This window comes from Hylobates moloch, unplaced genomic scaffold, assembly GCF_009828535.3.
Source record: "Hylobates moloch isolate HMO894 unplaced genomic scaffold, HMol_V3 SCAFFOLD_2, whole genome shotgun sequence".
Lineage (NCBI taxonomy): Eukaryota > Metazoa > Chordata > Mammalia > Primates > Hylobatidae > Hylobates > Hylobates moloch.
This window is the reverse complement of record NW_026652277.1, coordinates 102,155,787-102,177,368: the sequence shown is the minus strand read 5'-3', so window position 1 is coordinate 102,177,368 and position 21,582 is coordinate 102,155,787. Positions and strand designations below refer to the sequence as shown.

Below are 21,582 nucleotides of genomic sequence, written 5' to 3'. Positions count from 1 at the left end.
TTGTTGACATGTTATTATTATTTATAGATAAGACTACCATAATTTGTCATCCCTACTGGGACACATCTGAGAGTAAAAGGTAGTGCTAATGATAATGATCCTAAAACAACAGGCATAAACCAGGACGTATGGTCACTTTATACACAGTGTAGTTCGCAACTGACAGTGAATTCCAAAGAGAGCGTTATATTGTATGGGAGAATTTACGTGGAACTCTGAAAAGAGTTTGGAAAGATGTGAAGTATGGATGAGATTAAAGATGGTCATAAAGATAAGATTCTGTTTTCTTCCAAACTCCTCTGAGACAAAATAGAAAGAGGCACAATGTTTCTATAGTATCCATAACTGTCCTCAACTTTTCCCTAAGGTCTTTCTGAATATCAAGTCCTGGGAAATGTACTTTCATTAAAAAAATTACTTAAGTTCTTTTAAGAAAAAATTCCTGAAATATATCTTACACAATTTCCTATCTCATTAAGCAAACGTAAGTGTAACTTATACTCCCCAGATAGTTATTTTAAAATATAAGAATATACAAGGAAGGAAACAGAAATTTATCTTCCAAATCATCTGTATCTCTGATCAGCCATACACTTATTTCTCCTTTTGTTTCAGAACAAATTAGAATTAAAGGAAGGAACAAATAATTGTAGTCCTGTTCTACTGGGTTCTGTTCTACCCTACTCCATTCCATCCCATTTCATTCTACCAAGATTTATTGGAAGTCCCTGTATCTTGGCCTTCTCCAGTGAAATTGAACTTCTCCTCTAATAAAAAAAGGTGATACTTGGCAGGATGACTACAGTAATACTTTAGACAAGGGCTCGATAAAGAGCCATCATGTATGGTGGATGACATTTCTTCTCCACAGAAACTTTTTGTCCGCCATCCTCCTTATTGTGAAAAACTGTGAACATTCATCACATTCTCTGAACAAAATATATTTCCTTATTAGTTGATTATTGCTTTTGTTTTTCTTTGTAATACAGGAATTTACAACCTCATTTTCTGGTGAATAAGACACACAGAAATTGTGTGCATATGAAAATCACCACATTACCACTACGCTGCTACAATGTAGAATAAAACTAAAAGAGTTTCTCACTTGTTTGACATTAATTTAATGTCTCCATTTAGCTTCCATCTGATGCAAACAGCTACTTTATCCATTTAAACATATATGTTTGGGTCCATAATGAAGTGTTCTGTACCTGCCCTGTAAGTAGAGTTCATAAATGAAATCACAAATGGATGAAGGGACTCACCTCCATTGTTAAAAACATTAAACCTCCAAACAGCCAGTCTTGGGTTTATTCCAGCTTTTCGTTTTTCTATCATACATCTTCACCTACAGTCCCAGACGAGCAGAACAACTTTAAAGCATTGTGCAATTACACATACAGGCATTTATAAGGCATTCTTATATTGGATGTCAATCAGTCTCATGGCAAATTTAGTAACAGTAGCAGTTGTCAAGCATACCCAAAATAAACTAAATTATCCATCCAACCTTTTGTATATAAGTGCTTTTTATATTATGTGTTTTAGAAAAACACTTTCACTTTCAGCAGCGTCCTATCTATGATCAGTCTCTCCTGAGGGTTTTTTTAAAATAAGATTGAATGATTCACAATTGCTTCAAAGAGAAGAAAATACCTAGGAATCCAACTTACAAGGGATGTGAAGGACCTTTTCAAGGAGAACTACAAACCACTGCTCAATGCAATCAAAGAGGATACAAACAAATGGAAGAACATTCCATGCTCATGGGTAGGAAGAATCAACATCGTGAAAATGGCCATACTGCCCAAGGTAATTTATAGATTCAATGCCATCCCCATCAAGCTACCAATGACTTTCTTCACAGAATTGGAAAAAACTACTTTAAAGTTGGTATGGAACCAAAAAAGAGCCCGCATCGCCAAGTCAATCCTAAGCCAAAAGAACAAAGCTGGAGGCATCAGGCTACCTGACTTCAAACTATACTACAAGGCTACAGTAACCAAAACAGCATGGTACTGGAACCAAAACAGAGATATAGACCAATGGAACAGAACAGAGCCCTCAGAAATAATGCCTCATATCTATCTTTGACAATATCTGATCTTTGACAAACCTGACAAAAACAAGCAATGGGGAAAGGATTCCCTATTTAATAAATGGTGCTGGGAAAACTAGCTAGCTATATGTAGAAAGCTGAAAGTGGATCCCTTCCTTACGCCTTATACAAAAATTAATTCAAGATGGATTAAAGACTTACATGTTAGACCTAAAACCATAAAAACTCTAGAAGAAAACCTAGGCATTACCATTCAGGACATAGGCATGGGGAAGGACTTCATGTCTAAAACACCAAAAGCAATGGCAACAAAAGCCAAAATTGACAAGTGGGATCTAATTAAACTAAAGAGCTTCTGCACAGCAAAAGAAACTACCATCAGAGTGAACAGGCAACCGACAAAATGGGAGAAAATTTTTGCAACCTACTCATCTGACAAAGGGCTAATATCCAGAATCTACAATGAACTCAAACAAATTTACAAGAAAAAAACAACCCCATCAAAAAGTGGGTGAAGGATATGAACAGACACTTCTCAAAAGAAGACATTTATGAAGCCAAAAAACACATGAAAAAATGCTCATCATCACTGGCCATCAGAGAAATGCAAATCAAAACCACAATGAGATACCATCTCACCAGTTAGAATGGCCATCCTTAAAAAGTCAGGAAACAACAGGTGCTGGAGAGGATGTGGAGAAATAGGAACACTTTTACACTGTTGGTGGGACTGTAAACTAGTTCAACCATTGTGGAAGTCAGTGTGGTGATTCCTCAGGGATCTAGAACTAGAAAAACCATTTGACCCAGCCATCCCATTACTGGGTATGTACCCAAAGGACCATAAATCATGCTGCTATAAAGACACATGCACACGTATGTTTATAGCAGCACTATTCACAATAACAAAGACTTGGAAGCAACCTAAATGTCCAACAACGGTAGACTGGATTAAGAAAATGTGGCCCATATACACCATGGAACACTATGCAGCCATAAAAAATGATGAGTTCATGTCCTTTGTAGGGACATGGATGAAACTGGAAACCATCATTCTCAGCAAAATATCACAAGGACAAAAAACCAAACACCGCATGTTCTCACTCATAGGTGGGAATTGAACAATGAGAACACATGGACACAGAAAGGGGAACATCACACACCAGGGCCTGTTGTGAGGTGGGGGGGAGAGGGGAGGGATAGCTTTAGGAGATATACCTAATGATAAATGAGGAGTTAATTGGTGCAGCACACCAACATGGCACATGTATACATATGTAACAAACCTGCACGTTGTGCACATGTACCCTAAAACTTAAAGTATAATAATAATAAAATTAAATTTAAAAAATAATAAAAATAAGATTGAAAGAAGATAATGACAGTCATTACCATTAGCATAAGGCATGAGACACTATATATATATATATATACACACACACACACACACACTATATATATATATACACACACACACACTATATATATATATATATATATATATATGCAGCTGGGACATGGCAGTAAAAATATGACTACCTATGACTTGGGCAAGCTTCTGACTACAGCTGACCATTATTTTGTAAATTGAGACTGTTTAAGTCTGGTAGCAGTATCCTTAATGGCACGTGTATCATAAGACCTAATTGTTTTCCACCACACGGTATGGAGCTCAATGTCCTCTATTTACTGAAAACAAACAGTTATACTGCTTAATGAGTGTTCAATTAATGTTTATGTGCTACTTTTACGCCCTGAATTATTTGATGAATAAACTTTAAGATGTCACTTGAGAACTAAGTTTAATGAAACCTCAACTATTATTAAAAATTCCTGGGATTCTTATAGTATCTCACATTATCAGTTAGGGAGTAAAGACCATACGTTGATATTCAAAAATCTACACTCGTGTAAAAATGAAAGAAAAATCAAAAGTTTGGAAAGAATTGATGTATGTGGCTTGACTCTTGCTGCCTTGAAATTGAAGATCAAAACAGGGTTAAAATAGAAATAACCAGGTCATAGCAGTCCAAGGTGAAACGTGGTTGATCATACCAGAAAGGCTTAACCTTTGTATTTCAACTGTTTTCTGAACTTGTACCACCACACTTACTGATCTTTCTACTTTTCTTATATAAAAACTAGCATTTAAAAGTACAAGCAGATTAGATGTTTTAATTCAACACCCTTCCTTGGGTAGAAGTATTATAAAATTACTGAAAATATAGTATCAATGGAAGGTTGACGTTTTTGAATTTATGAGAAAAAATGACTTCTGAATTTTGTAGCATTTTGGATATAGCAGTATTATATTTATCCATTGTTATTCATTCTAATATAGCCAAATACTGGGAAAATTAATTAACAATAACCCTTATTGTCCCAAATTTAGTTGGGAATCATTTGACATAGGAAAAAAAACAACAACAAGAACTGAGGAAAAGACAGTGCCCATTTCCTTTTGGAAAACAGGCATCCTTTAACACCATGCATGGTGTTTGCAAATCCTGCTGTATACATATTTTAACAGAACTGTAGCCATCTTCTCCTTCCTGTACTGTGGTTTTACAGATCAACATTAGGTTCATAAACACGGACAAATTAGATGCAAGTTTAAGAGATGTCAAACCTTCTTGACAACTTCCTGCTAAGAACACAACTGGGAAATGACAAATGTATCATATACCTGATGGGTAGAAGTTTAAAGTTGACTGCTTTTGATTACAAGGCAATGAGTTTTTCATTCTTTAGCATATTTTGCATTTCTTAAACACTGTTTCACTGAAATATATTTGGTTAAATTGATTTGAATTTGATTAGTTTAGCACTATAGTTTTAATGTCTGTAATAAATAAAGGTGTGTCTATGGTGTTACAGCACATTAAAAATATTTTGGCTGAGCAATTAACTTCTAATTTTTAAATATATACCTATTTGATATTAACACAATTTATTTGTAATTTAACAGATATACTTTTTCTAATTCTACATATTGTTAGCTAATATAACTTATATTCTAATTCATGTCTAGTCTATTTTTGATGTTACATAAAAACTTGTGTTTGGTATGCATTTCATAAAGGAGTTAAATTATAAATTCTAATTTTACTTCCAATTAAAAATAAACATAGTATGTTTCTCCAGTTATTTTATAGCTAATTTTCATATGTCAAAAATTAAAATAGAAGAAAATATTTTAGGAAATAGAGTATTGGAAATAAGGTTTAAGTATTATCATGTTAATATAGGAAATAAATCACTGGTTTTAAATGTTGCCAGAACTATTAGGAAATATTTAAGTGTTTTGTAAGTTTTTTTCTACTCACTACAATATAAGGGTATATTTTTAAGTGTAAGAGGAGTTGCATCACTTATAAGTAATGCTTGCATTCTCACAAAAACCAGGGAGAAGAAAAAGTTAACAGGTTGTTGGCGAATTCTGGCAAATGTCCTATTTGAATAGATGATCACTTCAATAGATAATACTTATTTCTAAACTTTACTGTCTTAATGTAGAAAAAAATAAACTTTCAAAACTGTGCAATCAATAAAATTAGAAGGTGGGTAAGTATATGATATGGAAAATAGAAAAATTACATTAATAATGTTCCATTAAAGTCTGAGATACAATCTTATTCATTTATGTAAGTAAGTTCCGGTAAAATCTGAATATCTTTTGAAGGAAAAATATATCCAGAATTAAATGTAGTATAAAACTGATGGTCTGTGTAATATAAAGAGTACCTTATTTTAATTTTTAATTATAAAGATTATTCATAGTTTTTATCTAATAATTTAATTTTGAAATTTAATTCCATCATAATGAATAGTTATCAACAAATTAATAGATGGTGCTTAGTTCTGAAATTTCTATTCTCAAGTTATATTTTCATATTTTATACATTGAAAATAATTTAAAAACTCTTATACCTAGGAACGAATAGTCGGACAAGTTGAATAGTTATATTTTGATGTTGCCTATGATCATATTAAGATCAAAACTATTAGTCATATATACAAATCACTTGAGAAGTGAGACATGTGTTATTTCTGTTACTTGATAAGTCTATGAATTGACTCAATGCAGCTGTAAAACATTAATGCTATCATAGCATTATTTTGAGAAATAAGGTATACTTCTATTGCAATAAAATAAATCCTACTTGGAAAATAAATACAATAGAGCACTTATGTCTTCACATTTCTAAAAACATATCCAGAGAATAAAATAATGCCTAAATATTTACCAAATATCATTATCAAATAATTTAGCTTTATAAATAAATACACATTCTAGAAACATCCTATAGCATGTAAAATATTATTATATTATTTTTGCTGTGAACATTGTAGATATACTTGAAGTTTTTTTTCGTTTACACTGTGTTTCTAGACCCTTCCTTCTACATTGCAGGTTGAGAATAGGTGGTGGGGAAAATTTTATTACCAAATATGTATATTTGTTTCACAATTTGCAACTTAGGGGCCACTTCCTAATACAAAAGTGCATTTCCTGATTCTTGCAGTTAACCAGAAATCTGTCTGCTTCTGAGTACACCAAACCCTGAAGTGTACAGCACAGTGGAACTATCTGACCACAGGAATGAAAATTCAGAAACTTGTGTCGGATTTGAAAATAGAGTAAGCCTAAGACTTTGAAATATGTTGCTTTTATATTGAAAAGGCTTTTTTTTTCTTCTTAAACAATATAATACAGCAAATTAATTGTAAAACACTAAACTCTCTAATGATTTGCCATGTATTGCTTCAACAATGGGTTTGTGACAAATAGGTATTTCTGGGTCCTTGCAATGCACTTTAGCAATAAAGGTGGACACAGATAAATTAGATCAAATAGTAGAATCCTCCAGATGGCTACACTTTCATGGAAGAAGCCCAAGTCTCTGAACTGCTAAATGAAATTGTTTAGTAAATTAAATTAAGATCAACTGCTGACCTGTTTAATTTAGACACAAACCTTCAGGGATTTTTTTTTTTTCTCAAAAGCAGCATTCTTGGTTGAAAATTAGAAAACTTCTGTGAATGTTCTGGCTTTTGCAGAACCAAACCAAAATTAGACTTTTAAACTCATTTAAAAACGTCAATTATCCAATAGCTGCAAAGTACTTTTTTTTTTTAAGATGGAAGGACAAATGTAAGTAAGTATATAAAAATAATGACAAAACTTATGTTAACTTTTATCTAGTGGTAGAATAACAACCTAATTCTTTTTTTTAATGAAGTTCTTGTAATAGTAGATGCTAAAGAAATGAAATCACAATTCTGATATTTTAAATATAAATTAGAGTATTTCCATTTATTTCTTACTGTTTCACATTTTTAATTAATTTCAATTCTATTCTTCCCCAGCTAAAGTCAGAAAACATTATTACTTAATTTAGATATTACAAATACAATGTATACTTTGTAATCATTAGTTATCAATTTTGAGTAATTTCATATGCATTTGTCCCCAGTATGCTATTTTAAAAAGTATTCAGTATTATGACATGCCTGTAGTAAGCATATAACTAAGGCTATTAGTAAATATTTATATATAGAAAAAAATCCCAATATTTGTAGTTAAGTTGGAATGGGTTATAAAAAGATGTTGATAATTACTGTACATAAACTGCTTTCTCTCTCATACAATCTTGATTGTTTTATCTTCTATCACTGAACACTATCATTTACAAAATGAGAAGCTTAATTATTCTGCAGAGGATAATGTTTCAGCCCAACTCTCACCATGTAGAACTCATGTAATTTTTGGACAAATCTTTTAATCCTGTGGAATTTTATTTTCTTATCCTTAAAATAAGCATAAGATAATTTGCCCTGTTTGCTTCATGGAGCTGTTGTGATAATTAAATACCATATAATAATAATAATAAATAATAATCTTAAAAGTTTTTAAAGTATCAATGCGTACATTAATGTATATGTAGGTATGTATATGTAATAGCATATAAAATATTAGCATTGTGCATACAAATCAATAGGATAATTTACATAAATCATAAACAGTATATAAGAAGTATTATAAGACCAGAAAAGATGGAAGCATATTGATATTTATTCATTTAATTAAATTTGAAAAGTGTCTCTCTTCAACTTGGACCAATATACTAGTTAAGAGGAAAACTATTAAGCCTTTTCCTAAGAGGGCTCCAATTTTTGCATCCGAAAGGTAAAGCCTGGCTGCTTTTCTGCAAAATATTTCTTCGTCATCTTTAAACCAAGATACTGCAGTTGATGTCATTTTTCCTTATGTGACAGCTAGCAACATATTTAGCACAGCAGACTATTTGGCATTCACTGAATATTTTTTAACTAAATTGTCATGAGGCTACTTTCTTCTGAACCTACTTCATTTAGTCACAGGCTATCATTACTAGCATTATTTGCAGGGTGAAGTGTTTTCTTGGGTGATACAATGAAATGGTAGAATTAGTGATGGAAAATTATGTGGATTCAGTAAATCATTTGAATGTTACTTAAAATATTCAAATACCTTGGAATTAAATCCTGGGAAAATTAGTGGTTATCTCCTACTTCTGAGGAATCAAATAAACTCATCACTAAGTTTTACCTATGAGTAATTAACTTTTTAAAATACTCTATGCTAGATATTTCCTATTAATCTAAATACAACAAATAACGAATATATTTTTATTGAGAACCTTTATATTGTTAAGGCTTGCAAGAGGGCCTATTTTTTACCCCACAATATATAGTATTATATACCAAACTACAGAACTCTTAAAATATAGGTTCAAAAACACTGTCTCTCAAACATCAATATATTTATAAAATAGTGTGGTAAAATGACTTTGGTATACCTTTGGCATGCACAGATTTAGTACTCCTATTTTTTAATATCTCTGGACAAATCTTAAGGTGCATGATATGCAGTATTTTTAATTTTCTAAAAATACAAATTTTATTTAACAGACAAGTGAGAGGCTGGTATAAAGTTTTATTCTTTACCTAACACTGGACACAGAAATTTTCCAAAATGATAAAAGAAAAATCTGCTGGTGGAAGTAAAAGGAAAGTGTAATAGTCTAAGAAAGTAATTATTCTGAGACAGACAAAAGAAGCTCCAGATGTATTCAGTAGTTGAATGTTCTTTTTTCTCTGTAAAGGGAATGCATATTTTAAATATCTAACGTTATTGCTTTATGTGATAAACAGTACAAGATGGCAATTTATGAGAATTATTAGACCTCAGGACATTACATTCCCTAAAGGATATAAGGAGAGGTATATCTTTGGTTTTTCACATTACTATCTGTTTAATCTCAGCACTTTTAATGAATATTTATCAGCTTTTAAGATACATTCTTTTTCTTTCAAATCTTTTTCCTTGTTTTTATATTCACCTTCACTTTGGTATCCTATTACTAAGTATAATAAGGTACAAAATATATTTTAGTAGTGGGCGTCATCAGATTGGAAAAGAGATAAATGGAAAACTTCATTTTATTTTTGCAGTCACACAGACTGGGACAAATCAATACAATACAGCATGTTGTTAGTAAACAAATAAGTAACCAAGATTATTTTTCTAGAGGGAAAATTTCCCATTTATTTTCATTTTTCATTGAGATTTTATGTTATTATATTGTTTAGGATATCTCAACCTCCACGAAGGCTAAATTCTATACTTAGATACACATAGCTTCCATTTAATCAATGGTAAGTAGGCAAATATAAATATAGACAGGCATAATATACATGATGATTAGGGTTACTGTGCAGGACTCAATATCTTGAGCCAATGTCAACTTTATACTTAGGGTTGTTGAGAAAATAAATGAAATAATTCTCAAAAACACAACGGTCTTGACAGGTAGTATGCACTCAATTATTTAAAATGTCTTTTTCTTCAGATTATTATTATTATTATTATTGAAACAATTATTAGTCTCACTTTCATTTTTACCCCTGACTCTTTCATTGTAAACAATATATATGCAACATTATTGTAAGGATTCTTATGTATAAATATACCTTATAATACCTATTATAAATACATCCAATATATATTTGCTTATAAATATAATGATGATTTCTTAACAGCTGTTCTAAAGGCTACATTAGCTGAATATTTTATAGAGAACATTATAAAAATGTTTAAGGTGTTTAAATGTTAAATATTTTTAAACATATTAATATGTTTATAGACTAAATTTTTATTTACACGTTTGATATATACCATGGATATTTTCAAGTAAAAATGTTAGCCCAAGAAAAAATAACTAACTTGGGGAAGATATTTACTAAACTTGGGAGAATATACACAAACCTGCATGATTTTACTTAACATAGCTCATAATTCTATGAGTATGTACTATTATTATCACCATTTTACCTATAAGAAATTTAAGCTTGAAAAGGTAAAGAAATTTTGCTCACACTCTAGAGTGTGTACTATGGATTAGTTCCATAATACATGATACAACTTTAATCATCCCCACACACACAAATCAACCTATTGGAAATGGGTATTAGCTTATTTTTCACTAAGAAACAAAATTCAGCTCACTTCTGAACGTTGAAATTGCATATATTTACACACCAGAATCCCACTTCAAATAAATAAATAACGAACAGCTAAATAATGGAGGAGGAAATGAGGAAAGGAAGACAAAGAAATAGAAAAGAACTATGAACCAATCTATTAACAGCTATCTCTGAGGAGTAGGATTATACATTTCTTATTTTTAAATTACATATTTACTTTACATACTATTGTTGTTTACCTTGAGAATGGATTACTTTCTAATCATAGATGACAATGTAAAAAAAAAAGAAACCCTCCAAAAATACTAATTTCCCATTAATTCTGTCAAATCCTAAGACAATCATTATTTGTACCTGAATTACTCACTAGAAACAAAAAAATCTTTAAAAAGTTATGCCAATTTGTGCTTCATTAAAGGTTATCAGGTGATAAAAGGATTCCAGAGAAGTTCCTCTGATGAAATGTGATATTACTTATTTTACAAATTATTGCCTTACAAGAAAGCATAAAGCAGCATATCTAAATAAATTCTAAATAATTATTTACTGGTCAATAAATTAATTTATACTCATAAACCCCTAACAGGAAAGTTAAAAGACACAGTTTTAAAATTCAACATTAATTTCATTTTAAAGAATATCTTTAAGCAACATGTAATTATAATTTTCCCTGTTTAAAGACATTTAAAACTGCCTTCATTCCAGTCACAGACTTTATTTAATGATCTTTGTAAATTCCATAAATAAGTGTTTGTTTCTAATTTTAAAGTTTATACTTTGAAAAAATTATAGAAGTTGGACAAATTAGAGATGTTTGCTCATCTAGTTCATCCTCTTATACTTTATAGATAAGAAATCAAAATTTTATGAACAGAGATTACATATTAATGTTAACAGTTTTTATTTTTCCATTTTCATTAAATATATTTCTCTTTCCTTTTATAATTTCTGGTTTACAATGGACACGTATTGGTTTCATAATTAACTCAATAAACATTTCTCATTGTAGGAGCTCTGTTGAATAGATTGGACATTGCACTCTCCCACATAGCTGTCAATTGCCTTTCTCTTTGTCTTCTCATTTCCCCAGATGGTATTGGGAAAATGATACAAGACACTGAGAAGATAGGAGCATGATGACATTAGAGCAGTTGAAAAATGTCATCATGTCTAAAAAAGTAGACTGTGAATTTAGAGGATACGAAATTTGGTGTACCATTGTGAGACAGAGGACAATGAGACAGAGGAGAGGGAACGTTTTTCTACTGATGTAAGTCATCCTGAGAGGCGTCAAGATGATAGAAAACCTGTGGAATCAAGCATCTCCAATTTTCTCCTGGAAATAGATCCTTCACTATATCCCATGGTGAAGTATGAGGCATCGTGGAACAGGAACTTAAGATTAGTGTTCAGTAACTAGTTGCCAATTTTTAAGTTGGTTCATTCTGTATTTTTTTTGTGTTTGGGTATAAAGAAAGGTAAGTCAGCTGTTGTTAGGGCAACCGGTAGTCTATGGATCAGACGACTATTTCTCCTGTTTTCTCAATTCCTCTCATAATAAAGTATAAGAGACTGAGAAAACAACATATCAACTAGAGTAACTTTCTCCAATGCACACTGTAAATATTCTTTTGAATAACAATTAATATATTCTACATAAAGAGACTAAGAAACTAATTTTAATGATGGATTCGGAAAACTGGGGCCTGTTACCAAAAACAGCTATCTTATTGTTACCTCAGATACTTAATTGGAAACTAGAATTTGACTAGAATTTTGCCAAATGTTACACATTATGTCGACAACAGGAAATGCCTTTTAAAAATATTTAACGTTGAATGGTATCTTCACTTGGGTTCTTAACACATGACTGCATGGCTTATACAAGTATATTTCTAGTTTGAAATTGACCCTTATTCTTTAAAGCAGTTTTGATCTATAGATTGACGAATAAAAGCTTGAAATTGCTTTCATGCTTATTTAATCATGTGAGTGGTTTTCTTAAATGTCAAAATGGAATTTAGATTACAAATGAATTCATTTGTTCTACCAATGACTGTAGTCATGCTTCGTAGCAAGTGTGGAATACTTTCATCTATGTTTTTCTATGATGAAATCAGAATGATAAATGGGGAAAGATCAAAGTAAAATGACTGACTTCAAGTTAAGATGTTTTGTCATATCATTTTTTACATCAATATTCATCATATTGCTACAGAACAGAAATTATGTCAAGGCTACCTGGAACTCTGTCTCCTCTTTTTGATCAAGTTTATTCAGAGTTAGGAAACTCCATAGTATTTTGGAAAATGTGTGGGTTATCAAACTTTGTTTTAAATATTGGCTTTGCTATACACATTAGCAGTGTGACACTACTTCCTCTTCTGTAAAATGAGTTTAATTATACTTCATTTTCATTCTTGTTCAAAGAATTACAGATGCTTCAAGTAAGTTTTTATGTGAAAATTCTAGTAACTTTCCCAGCATATATGCTCAAAAACCAGAAGATTCCACTATCATTATTGTTATTAATGCTATATACCCTTGTATCAATCATAAATCATGTAATCAACTTCAACAACTACTATAAAATTCAATATTTTCAATCATTTACTTACTACATGTTTTTTTGCAGTAAAAGTTAAACAATTTCTTAGCAACAGGCCTTTTGATACTGAAACTTAATATTTGATACTCAGCCAGCTCAGATTACTGATCATTGTTCTCTCTTCCCTTTAGAAACAAGACAAAACAATCCTACAAACTTCTGTATTACATGAACGAAAATATAGAGAGAATGATATAAGGAGTAACATTTTAAAATTTTATTTATTGTTATGTAATAGAGTACATATTTTTGGGGTACAAGTGATAATCTAAGATGTTCGTATAATTTGTAAAGATCAAATCAGTGTAATTGGGATGTCCACCACCTCAAATATTTGTCTCTATTTATGCAAGAAACGTTTGAATTAATCTCTTCCAGCTATTTTAAAATGTATGATAGATTATTATGAACCATAGTCACCCTACTGATCTATCAAACACTAGGTCTTATTTCTTCTAACTATGTATTTTTACTCATTAGTCAACCTTAAAAAGTTACATTTTAAAAAGGCATTGTCGCTTTGAAAATACTAGTCTATACATTTTCATATAAAGACTTAAAAGAAGAAGAGTAATCTTTTAACAACATAGTTTTAAAAATAATTTCCTTTCAAAGAATTCTTGATAACCTTTCATATGTCATTTGGTGACAACTTTATTTAAAAACTGTTAGTGCTTCAACTGTTATTAAGCTAGATGGTCACAGTTCCATTAATACTGTATACTAAAAGTGAAAATTATCTAAATATTACACTAAATATTATCTAAATATCATTTTGTGACAACTTCATTTAAAAACTGTTAGTGCTTCAACTGTTATTAAGCTAAATGGTCACAGTTCCATTAATACTGTATACTAAAAGTGAAAATTATCTAAATATACACTAAATATTATCTAAATATTACGTAGTGACCTCAGGGCACTATAAGACCTCAGGGCACTATTCAGTTTCCTAAATAGCATCAAATTGATTCTGATTTAATCATATTTGAGTTCAGTAATTCTTTTTGTTGCCCAGATATTAGTAGGCACAAATAATTTATTCTTAATTTTATTATTACTAAAATACTTCGTTTAGTTAGTCTGATTGTCTAGTTTTTAGCTAATCTGATTTGTCTACTTAATTTGATTTTTCAGTGAGGTTTCCAGTTGTTATGGGATCATCTAACCAAGAGTTAGAGCATTATCTGAAAATATACATAGACCACGCATACAGATAACTTTAAAATATGCTTAGGCTGCACTATTATCTAAAAACCTTAAAATGCCGTGCAAGTTTGTATCACTTGCATGAGGTGGATGTCAGACATGATGTTTGCCAACTTTGGGAGCCAGCACATTGAAGACCATGAGGGCAGACATAATGCCATGAACCCATATGGGACCAGCACTGTTTTCTGATACTGACAAGAGAAGGCATCCTCTGTCCGTGCGTATGTTAGGACCACTTGCTGAACGGTTTTTATTCAAATAAAAGTTGCCACTAAAAGGACAATTAACTTAAAGAAATTATCATTCTCTCTTGCTGGAGAAACCTAGCATATTCATTTATGATTATTTTAAGAGTCAGGCAAGTTATGATTTGCCTATAAATGTCTCTACTATATATAATTATATTTTTCTAAACCTCAACTTGATTTCAAACTTAAGTCTCCATTCTGCTCAGTGGAGAAAAATTATCCCAGCCAATTCAGATTAATTTTGATCAGAAGTTCCTCTGTCAGGGATTTATTTTTCCCCTTCTCTTTTTCCTGGCTTGGATTTAAGTTCTGGAGGCACTGGTGGCAGGGAGCAAGCAGCTGATCTTCTCACCTTTCCATGTTATTGTGTCCACTGACAACATCTGCATCCTGGCCAGCACTGGTCTACGTTGAAGCTACTGCATCCTCCCTGCCTTCTTGTGAAAGCAATTGTGTGTGCAGTTTTCTCTGCCCTACTTGCTTCACGCTTGCCAGTGCGGTGAATCATCCTATAGATACTTCCACAGGATTACGCCTGACACACTGGTGTGGACAGCTCTGTGAGGCTTGCTGCCTCCCAGACTCCCCTTTAGTAAGAGGTCCTCTCTGTGTTCCAAACCCATCTGAGGCTTTTATTCGATAAGTGACACAGTGTATAGAACCTATATTAAAGGCCATACTAATATTTTAGATATTGCTGCCTCTTGAGCTCTCTTCTGAGCCTGGACAAACTTTATCTTGCAGACATATGTAGGTAGGTAGTAGAAGTCTTTTATATCTACTGTTAAATGCATAAACTTTATGTTCAAAGTAAATCAGGCTTATGTTACTCAAAATGAAGTTATCTGAAAATCAAAATTCCCTTTCTTGCAAATCATTGTTTTTGTACTTAAAAACAATGTTCTCTTTTCTTGTTCAACACTAATTTTTCTGCTATGATAACTCTGCCCTGAGTTAATGCATATAAAGATCTAGTCTGAATGGTGAGAGAGTCATAGGTTTATAAGACCACAACAACGATTAAATAATTAAAGTGAATAAAAAGTCATATTGATTAATACATCAAAAGAATAACAGCCTATGGCTGGTTGTTCTTCCATTGCTTTATCAGATCAAGCCCACTGTTTGAAATGGATAAAAGAGAATAATGAGCAGGATGTCTGGGTGAGAGATTCTTTTTCCTCTTGCACTACAAAAATAGTGACAATTTTTATACTCAAATATCTATGAAATGTTACTGATAAATAAAATTTCAGAATTTAACTCTGTAATTTTTGATGTTCAATCTTGCAGAGAAAAGAACTTTAGTTAAAGCAATACAGTATTAAATAATTGTTTTAAGAGTTTGAATTTTAGAAAAGCTATCTCAGGTGAAGAGGCAGTTAGTAATGATAAAATTGACTAAATGTGAGGTTTATCTTGTCTTATGGGGGTAGTTTTCTTAGGAACAGCACTCATTCTTTACTTCAAACCTGTAATATCTTCTTCTTCCTTTTCCTTATAAAATTTGAACAATTCAACACAGCACTTAGTGACAACTGGGACCTGACTTGAACCCGTAGTATTTTCAGGCTTTGCCTTTTCTCTGTGTGCTTTCATACGTCTTCCCCTCAGGGCCACTGAGCTTCTGCTTTCCTCTCAAACACATTGAATTTTTCCAAACTGAGACAGCCTATTCCCCTCACCAGGAGGTGTTGCCTTCCTCACAGCGAATGAGCTACTCCTTTCCTTCCACTCCACCTCATATCTCCATCAGTGTCTGTCACTGCCCCCTTTTCCCCCATCATAAGGAATCTCCAGGCTCTCTCATAGCTCTCCTACAGCCGATCATTAAAGTGAACATATATTATGGATATTTATGTAGTAAAAACAGGACTAGACACAGAAGATCAAAACTTGCGGTTTAAAACCCTGCTTTAAACATCAGACCAAGTCGATCATTAAAGTGAATATATATTATGGATATTTATGTAGTAAAAACAGGACTAGACACAGCAGATTAAAACTTGGGGTTTAAAACCCTGCGTTAAACATCACACTAAGTCATTTCAGTTCTTTGAGCATCAGCTCAGCCTGTGGATTTCATAACTGTCCCTGCACTCTTTTCAGCTGAAGTTTATTGGCTAAAGTTTTCAACTTCTCGTGTACAGAAACCAAGTCTCAATTTCAAACAGGGATTTTACTCAGTAACTATCTGCTAAATAAAATAGAATGCTGGATGAGAAGCAAAAAGCTTACTGATCAGTCTAATGGGATAACTGGGGAAAATCATGGTAATGTTTAGTTATTTTATTTTACTCTTATTGACAAGGGATAGGTAAGGAGTTAGTCAGGGACTACCCTGTCCCTTCCCTTTATTTTAGCCAATGATTAGGAGTTCCTTCTCCTATCACCAAGTTTTAAGCCTCTTTCTTTGTAAAACTAAGGAGAGGTAGAATATAGTAGCTCATAGCAAAGAAAAAGGCTGAAGATTAACTACTAATTCACAATTCACTTGACAAGCTTCTGATCAAACTCACAAAGTCTTGCCAGGTAAATACTAAATCATACCACTTTATTTCAAAGAGGATAAAAAATACTTCAATTTCTTGACAACAACCTAAGCCTTTTCAGTAGTTCAACAAGTGGCATTAGGTGTTTTAGCTCATCACTATAGCTTCACGTTTTATCATGTGTTCATACTGATGAGATTATCCATTTCAAAGAAGACAAAAAATAAGCTTACCTCCATCCTTCTTAGCAAATCACATCAGTTATTCAATTATGTGTTCTTTGCTTGTGGGTACCTGAAATAATGAGAAGGAATAGAAAAAGAAAATTAAATATAACTCAACAGCATTTTGTGGAAGGCAAATATTTACAATTTTAATTGATGACAGACACACACTTCATAATACTATTAGCATGCAACTCCAGCTGCGAAAACTGAACAGCAATATGCCTAAGCTGGTTAGCAGCAAAAAAGTAAACCAATCACATCGACAAAAAGCCACCATAAACAAAAAAACTGTATTTAAAAGATTAACAGTTTTGGCATTCATCCCTACCATCAAGTCTTTCGCTTTCTTTTTTTCCATCAAAATTTAGCTTACGTTTGAAGTTAGCAAGAGTTGCATTACTATTATTGTTAATTTTAGTTCTGTTTATTGCCTTGAGGGTTATATAATGTCAAATAATTTTGGTGCCTCTAGTTAATGTTAATTAGTTGTTTTAATAGCCTATAGACCTATTTGTTATATTTTTGTAGGTTTACTTTTTTAACTATCAGGAACTTAATAACTGAGAATATTTAACATTACTGTTGCATAGGCAAAATTACAGAGTTACTATTAGTGTTACCTGTTTAACGTTTAGTCATCCTTTGAGTCCTGCGACATATTTCCTTAATAATCATCAGCCATCAAGTCTGATAGTCTCAAAAGAAATATCAGCCCTCTAAACTGCCTTCAAGGGCGGTGATATTTAGCACTGAAAATTACAAATAAAGTTTTTGAGGTTGAATAGCAACAACTGGCCAATGACACTGATGATTTGTTTGTCAAAACAAATTGTTATAAACTACGCAAATGAAGTCCACGCACTCCTTTGAGTGAAAACAATAAAGTGAATCTACGCAATGCTTACATGTTGGATGGGATATTTAATGTGCGGGGAAACTCAAAGGTTGAAGAACTAGGCATTTAGACAGTGGTAAGTGGTAATCTTACCTCTTTATACTCCATTACTCTTTCTCACGAGAGACAAGCTAATGCAAACAAGTCAATCAGAATTTGTGTTTAGCAAGATAAAGCTTAGAGGATAGTTTAAAATCCATTTATTGTTCTAAATCCATTTTTTTCCATTAACATGTTATACATTAGTGTTTACTAACCATGATTCATGTAACAGTTTAGTTTGTTAACTTTTAAATTATTTAACAAGCATAAGTTATTAATACATTTTTAAGTATTACACAAATATCTTAAAACAGACTTGGGTTCATTTTTGTAATTTTTAAATAGAAAACATTTTAGGCATCTCTTGAAGAAGAAATAAAGCAGGCATTTAAAGCTAGAAAACAAGTAATTCCAAATTTAGTTTTTACAAAAGTTTTCAGCTTTATTGACAAATTATGGCAAACATATTTGACAAATTGTGGTTTCCTATTTAGAGAAGCTTACACATGGAACTTTATGTGTGTTTTTTTTTCTTTTTTAACAAATACAGGTTAAAACACTGAACAAATTCAGTTAGCTACATACATACAGTAGCTGCTTGTTTTCAACCCCATTAAAACAGCATTTAAAATTAAATTTACAAACTTAATATCGAACATCTTTGTCTAACTAACAGATATTAAAAGACAGGTTAAAACATCTTATCTACAACTTTATTATCAGCTAGTTCAAAAATCATATTACAGTCTTTTAGCAACCCTAAACAAAGTTTCTGCTAGTTGGTTGAGACTCAAAATCTGTTAACAGATTCATGCTTTTTCTCAAAAAAAAAAAAAAAAAAAAAAAAAGAAAAGAAAAAAAGATTACACACAACAATGAAAAACAACCAAGAGAATACCATCCTACTGAAAGGTTTGTAGACTATGCTTGCTAATGTCTTTTTCAGTCTGTTTTGTAAAATAATACTAGTGTCAATGTCACGCCAACAGTATAGAGGGAAATACAAGAAATATATGGGAGTAATCATGAGCAGTTATCCCTAGAATAGAAACAAACAAACAGACAAAAGAAAAGGACTATTACTTGTCTTGTTGCTGTTTATGTGGAGACCACAGGCTATGAATTGTCTTTGAGGTGAGGTCATAGGTGGGAAGGACCTTCAATATCTACCATAGGGGTGTTCCCTGTATCCCCCTCTGGCTGACCTCGGCGGTGGTGCCTTCAAGCTAGAGCGGGTTGTGGCCCATTCTTCTGGTGCTATGAAAAAGAGAAAGACAGTAACACACACATGACTTCACAGTTACCAAAAATAGTCATTTAAGACACAATAGTTGACCGAGAAAAAGAAAACAAAAGATCTCAACACCGAACGCTAAAGCCTATTTTTTTCCACATCGTGAGACCATCAAAAAAGTGTGTGTATATAAATGTGTACTGTGTATTTATTATGTGTTAGATTTAAATGCCAAGAAATAGAAAGAGGAGTATCAATGTAAACCCCTGCCCATAAAATTTTTTACACAAAATTCTTAAAAATAAATAAATAAATCGGATATAGGAAACCAGTAGTCCTTAGCCCTTGAATAACTTGAGAATCTCCTGGAAATATTAAACAATCAAAATAAAAGATAACTAACACCTGTTCTCTGTCCCCCAAATCTACTGATTAGAAAACACTATGGGCTGGGACCTACGGTTTGGTATTTTTCAAATACTCCCCAGATGATAGTTATATAGTCCAGGGTTGAGATCCATTGTGCCAAATTGTATAGAGAAAGTGAGAGACAAGCAGAATATAGAGTAGAAAAAACCTTAAGCAGCAAAATCAGTAAACAAAACAAAAGGATATCAGTTTTTCCAAGTAAACAACTCAGTAAATAAAGAAGTATTAGTACACCAGGAAAACTCCATTTACCTGCTAATTTTGGCTAGGTTCCAAAACATTGGGGGTAGTAGAAATCTATTATTCCAAAAAAGCAAGAAACAAGTAACCAAGCTTTTGAGTACTGTGGAAAAATAGCTATTGTAAAATCTGTGTCCCCAGAAAAGAAATGCAATTCTTCTTTAAAAGAACTCAGTGTTGGCTTTATGGTGATATTTTATGTGATTCCAGCAACTAGGTTATTTTGGTCTCTCAATCAGAATTTGGTTCCTCATCAAGAGCAGATTTCATGCATGGGTGTGTAAAAGGAGGCGCGCACAAAGGAAAGAAGGTTACTAGAGACGCATAGGTATTGACAACTGATATATAAAATAATGGAAATATTAACTGGGAAATAATTGCAGATTGAGGGCAACTAATGTAGGGCATTTGCCCCTAGATAGTTCATCTGATCATAAGAATTAGTTGAGAAAGATTACTAGAAAAGCATAAAAAATTTCAATTGTACTCATTATAATATAGAGCAAATGAAAACAATCTACCATGTAGAAAAATGATCAAAAGTTTATCATTGCTGGGAAAAATGGCACTTAAGTGGACAAATATTCATTTTTTGAGAATATTCTCACCAGGGCATTATTATTACAACTGATACCTGATAATAAATAAAAAATTATATCTCTTTCACTATTTAGTATTTTATAGGATATAAAATAGGAGTAAGAAAGAAATGAATATAACAAATGTTGCCATTGCTCAAAATACAGGTTTACTTGGATCAGAGGTTGGCATACTCTGGCCTGTGGACCAAATTTGGCCAGCTGATTGTTTTATAAATAGTTTTACTGGAAAACAAGCATGCTATTTACATTTTATCTATTGCTGCTTTCACGATACAAAGGAAAAGTTGAGTAACTGTGATAGAGATTATACTGCTTGAAAAGCCTAAAATATTTATACTCTGGGCTTTTACAGAAAAGGTTTACAGATCCGTGCCCTAGACCATGTTGTTTTTGGTGGGAAAATGCAGATGTTGGTCTTTCTGATGTAATCTTTTGAGGGCAGGAATTTATCCCCAAACCATTTGACTTTATCAATATAAAAATGAAAAGAATTCCATGTATTTGCTTGATTGGAACTAAATAAAACTGTTTTTGGTGTACTCAAAGGGAAAATACATTCAGTGTGTGCAAGCTTGAAAGTACCTTCTTAGCTTTATGTAAAATGAATATTTACACCATGTTTATGAGATAATCCAGGCTATATCATTGTTTTTGTCCTCTGATGGTAAAATGTATACCAATTTATTATGGTGTTTAACAAAAAGAATGTACTACTTTTTGCTCCAATTATTCCAGAATGTTAGACATCCCTGGGTTTCACTCTAC

General features: G+C 32.1%; 1 protein-coding gene across 8 annotated transcripts in view; it reads right to left on the bottom strand.

Moving 5' to 3' along the window:
• Positions 1-21,582, bottom strand: part of KHDRBS2 (KH RNA binding domain containing, signal transduction associated 2) — a 678,514-nt gene that overhangs the window by 28,358 nt on the left and 628,574 nt on the right. For 6 of the 8 annotated variants that reach the window (XM_058435364.1, XM_058435367.1, XM_058435369.1 and 3 more), the window contains 3 exons: positions 19,396-19,569; positions 17,382-17,442; positions 1,266-1,348 (listed from right to left, as the gene is read on the bottom strand). The exons of the other annotated variants lie outside the window; for them this stretch is intronic. In XM_058435364.1, the coding sequence (XP_058291347.1) occupies positions 19,472-19,569 (98 nt within the window). In that variant the 3' untranslated portion in view covers positions 1,266-1,348; positions 17,382-17,442; positions 19,396-19,471. The remainder of the gene's footprint in view (positions 1-1,265; positions 1,349-17,381; positions 17,443-19,395; positions 19,570-21,582) is intronic. 8 annotated transcript variants of the gene reach the window in all.